This window comes from Triticum dicoccoides, chromosome 3B (genome assembly GCF_002162155.2).
Source record: "Triticum dicoccoides isolate Atlit2015 ecotype Zavitan chromosome 3B, WEW_v2.0, whole genome shotgun sequence".
Taxonomy (NCBI): Eukaryota; Viridiplantae; Streptophyta; class Magnoliopsida; order Poales; family Poaceae; genus Triticum; species Triticum dicoccoides.
In genome coordinates, this window is record NC_041385.1 from 64,788,527 (window position 1) to 64,792,896 (window position 4,370).

A 4,370-nucleotide genomic window follows, 5' to 3' on the forward strand; every position below is an offset into this window, starting at 1 on the left:
ATTTTGGAAGTCATGTTACTTGACCATGATGAACCTACGAACTATGAGGAAGCGATGATGAGCCCAGATTCCGCAAAATGGCTAGAGGCCATGAAATCTGAGATGGGATCCATGTATGAAAACAAAGTATGGACTTTGGTTGACTTGCCCGATGATCGGCAATCTATTGAGAATAAATGGATTTTTAAGAAGAAGACTGACGCCGATGGTAATGTAACTGTCTATAAAGCTCGACTTGTTGCGAAAGGTTTTCGACAAGTTCAAGGGGTTGACTACGATGAGACTTTCTCATCCGTAGCGATGCTTAAGTCTGTCCGAATCATGTTAGCCATTGATGCATTTCATGATTAAGAAATTTGGCAAATGGATGTCAAGACTGCATTCTTGAATGGATTTCTAGAAGAAGAGTTGTATATGATGCAACCGGAAGGTTTTGTTGATCCAAAAGGTGCTAACAAAGTGTGCAAGCTCCAGCGTTCCATTTGCGGACTGGTGCAAGCATCTCGGAGTTGGAATAAACATTTTGATAGTGTGATCAAAGCATATTGTTTTATACAGACTTTTGGAGAAGCCTGTATTTACAAGAAAGTGAGTGGGAGCTCTGTAGCATTTCTAATTTTATATGTAGATGACATATTGTTAATTGGAAATGATATAGAATTTCTGGATAGCATAAAAGGATACTTGAATAAAAGTTTTTCAATGAAAGACCTCGGTGCAGCTGCTTATATATTGGGCATCAAGATCTATAGAGATAGATCAAGACGCTTAATAGGACTTTCACAAAGCACTTACCTTGACAAAATTTTGAAAAAGTTCAAAATGGATCAGGCAAAGAAAGGATTCTTGCCTGTGCTACAAGGTGTGAAGTTGAGTCAAACTCAATGCCCGACCACAGCAGAAGATAGAGAGAAAATGAAAGATGTTCCCTATGCTTCGGCCATAGGCTCTATCATGTATGCAATGCTGTGTACCAGACCTGACGTATGCTTAACAATAAGCTTGGCAGGAAGGTACCAAAGTAATCCAGGAGTAGATCACAGGAGAGCGGTCAAGAACATCCTGAAATACCTGAAAAGGACTAAGGATATGTTTCTCGTATATGGAGGTGACAAAGAGCTAGTCGTAAAAGGTTACATCGATGCAAGCTTTGACACTGATCCGGACGATTCTAAATTGCAAACCGGATACGTGTTTATATTAAACGGTGGAGCTGTAAGTTGGAGCAGTTCTAAACAAAGCGTCATGGCGGGATCTACATGTGAAGCAGAGTACATAGCTGCTTCTGAAGCAGCGAATGAAGGAGTCTGGATGAAGGAGTTCATTTCCGATCTAGGTGTAATACGTAGTGCATCAGGACCAATGAAGATCTTCTGTGACAATACTGGTGCAATTGCCTTGGCAAAGGAATCCAGATTTCACAAGAGGACCAAGCACATCAAGAGACGCTTCAATTCCATTCGGGACCAAGTCCAAGTGGGAGACATAGAGATTTGCAAGATACATACGGATCTGAATGTTGCAGACCCGTTGACTAAGCCTCTCTCATGAGCAAAACATGATCAGCACCAAGACTCCATGGGTGTTAGAATCATTACTATGTAATCTAGATTATTGACTCTAGTGCAAGTGGGAGACTAAAGGAAATATGCCCTAGAGGCAATAATAAAGTTATTATTTATTTCCTCATATCATGATAAATGTTTATTATTCATGCTAGAATTGTATTAACCAGAAACATGATACATGTGTGAATACATAGACAAACATATAGTCACTAGTATGCCTTACTTGACTAGCTCATTAATCAAAGATGGTTATGTTTCCTAACCATAGACATGTGTTGTCATTTGATTAATGGGATCACATCATTAGGAGAATGATGTGATTGACATGACCCATCCCGTTAGCTTAGCACATGATCGTTTAGTATTCTGCTATTGCTTTCTTCATGACTTTTACAATTCTTTGGTCAGCGGTATCCCACTTGGTTTGGTACCACCTATTTGTCTTCATTAATGTCCTTGATCCTCAAAGATGTACGATCATGTGTGCATCTTCCACCGATCTGGCAGCAACCAAACTTGAAATATCTGAGAATTGATGGAGCACATGCAGTTACCAAGGTGGGACCTGAATTTGTTGGTTGCAAGAAGGGTGATCCTGTATGTGATGAGTTGGTTGCTTTCCCAAAACTTGAATGGTTGATCTTCACAGATATGCCCAACTGGGAGGAGTGGTCTTTTTTTGAGGAAGAAGTTGCTGCTGCTGATGGATGGGGAGAGGATGGAGCTGCTGAGATTCTAAAAGAGGATGCCCAACCTGCAAGGGTGCGACTGCTGCCTCGTTTGTGGGAATTGCAACTCCACGGTTGCCCGAAGCTGAGGGATCTCCCGCAACAGCTTGGAAAATACACCACCGGTTTGAAGGAGCTCAATTTAGGAGGACTAAACAACTTGAAGGCGGTGGAGGACCTCCCAGTGCTCTGTGAGGTCCTTGTTATTGGGTATTGTGAAGGCCTGGAGAGGATCTGCAACCTCCCTCAAGTGACAGAGCTGCGTGTAGGTGGTTGTCCAAACTTAAGCCATGTAGAGGGATTCGACAGTTTGCAGCGGCTGGGGCTGGGCAAGGATATGCAAGAGATCTCTTCCCGCTGGGTGCCTGGGCTTCAGGAGCAGCACCAGCGACTTCATGGTGAAGACCTGGATGTCTACACTTCGTCTAGCAGTTAGATGGCTCAAGGTACATCTGAACACTGCCTGCTGGTTTGATATTGAGCATTGCGTCTTTGATTCTGCAGCAACCATAATTCGCTTATGCAACCGAAATTTTCTTTGATTCCATTGGTAGCAGATTGCAAGCGTATAAGTTATTATTGTTGCTCTAAGTTGCTTGTGTGAGTTCCTTCTTTAACTAACATGCATTGCACTGTAAACCCCAGCTATTGCTTATGTTCTCGTAATTTTCCTCTTAGAGTTGATAACATGGGCAAACGGTGAAAGGCGGCGACATGTGCTTGTTCAAGGAGCTACCTGTGGGAGGAGAAGCTTGAAGGATAAGGCATAAGGGGCAAAGCTCTGTTCTGTGCATACTGCCATAAAAATACTCTTGTCTCATTTCGTTTGGTGCAACAAGCAAGCTGGTGAATGAAGTGTCGTGTTTTTCTTTGGGCAGGTGCCCAGGAAATACTCTTATTTCATTTCGTTTTATTTATTTCTGAATTCGGGCCGGAGCCCTTTGCTGTATTAAAACCCATGTGTTGCTTTCAGTTTTGTTTTATTTATTTCCGAACTTGGGGCTGGAGGCCTTTGCTGTACTGAACCTGTATGACACGGTTGGTTCTTTGAATGTAACCGATGAATTCCATTTTGGCATGATTTTAGTCCTTGAATGGAAGTGATGAACTTCGTTTTAGTTTGTTTCTGAACTTGGGCCTGATACTTTGCTACAGTGCACATGTGTAACCTGGTGAACTACATTATCAGAAGGAATGTTTGAGTAGAATTCACGACAAATAATAATAAATATATCATGCTTGTTGCAGGAAGTGGTGGATGATGGAAATGATGCCAAACTGACACAGCTGCAGACTGAAGATGGCAACGATGTGCGCAATGGGGTGAAGGTGGCTGTTTCCGATGTCCGGGAGTACAACCCCTGTGGTAGTTACCTTGTTCTGGAACTCTGGGGAACTTGAGCCAAGAGCGGAAGGCGAGGATGGCGGAGGCGCTCAACTGAACTATGAAGCAGCTGTCTGAACTTTGAAGGGCAAGTCTGTTCTCTGCAGTGAAGCCGAAGAAGTACAAGGAAATCGCACCACAAACTACTACATTATCTGCCCTAGCAATGGTGCTCATCAGTGCTGTCTTTTCTGAACTCAAATAAGGTGATGCAATGCTAGTTTCAACTTTTAAGGCTGACAAAAGGAAGCCGAGACGTCCAATTGAAAGCACGCTTTGACATTTTGGACGTGCGAGTGGATGTCAGTGTTGGAACAAAGTCAATGTGAAAGGTGGTGATCCAAGTTTTCGTTTCTTGGGAGATCAAAAGCTCCTTCTTTTTCCAAGCCGCCTACAAGGAATCACACACTATCGATCTTTCCTGAACTTAAAGCGTGTGATTGAGATCGAGTAGAGACTACTCTCATCTTGTCTCTGGTTTCACTCTGCTTTTGCTTTAAGCTAAGAGTCTTATCTGTTTTTGGCTACTGTCAGGCGCAGTGTCCGTTCAGCTGCAAGGAATTGGAGCATCGCTTGTGTAGTAGTACTCTATGCGCTGGCTCAAACTTATTCTCCTTTTTTTTTCCTTTGGCGAAACAATTAATCCTTCTGATGATGATGTTCTGCTTCACGTACTCTGTCACCGTCAGC

General features: G+C 42.8%; 1 protein-coding gene across 1 annotated transcript; it reads left to right on the plus strand.

The window, feature by feature from the left end:
* Nucleotides 1–1,962: 1,962 nt before the first annotated feature.
* LOC119280792 lies at nucleotides 1,963–3,363 on the plus strand. Its single transcript, XM_037561514.1, has 2 exons — nucleotides 1,963–2,742; nucleotides 2,975–3,363. The coding sequence occupies exon 1, from the start codon at nucleotides 2,019–2,021 to the stop codon at nucleotides 2,730–2,732; it is 714 nt and encodes a 237-aa protein (XP_037417411.1). The 5' UTR covers nucleotides 1,963–2,018; the 3' UTR covers nucleotides 2,733–2,742; nucleotides 2,975–3,363.
* Nucleotides 3,364–4,370: the final 1,007 nt, after the last annotated feature.

Bases quoted from the DNA above. Each gene is read 5' to 3' on its own strand.
- LOC119280792 (XM_037561514.1), top strand. From the start codon at position 2,019: ATGTCCTTGATCCTCAAAGATGTACGATCATGTGTGCATCTTCCACCG.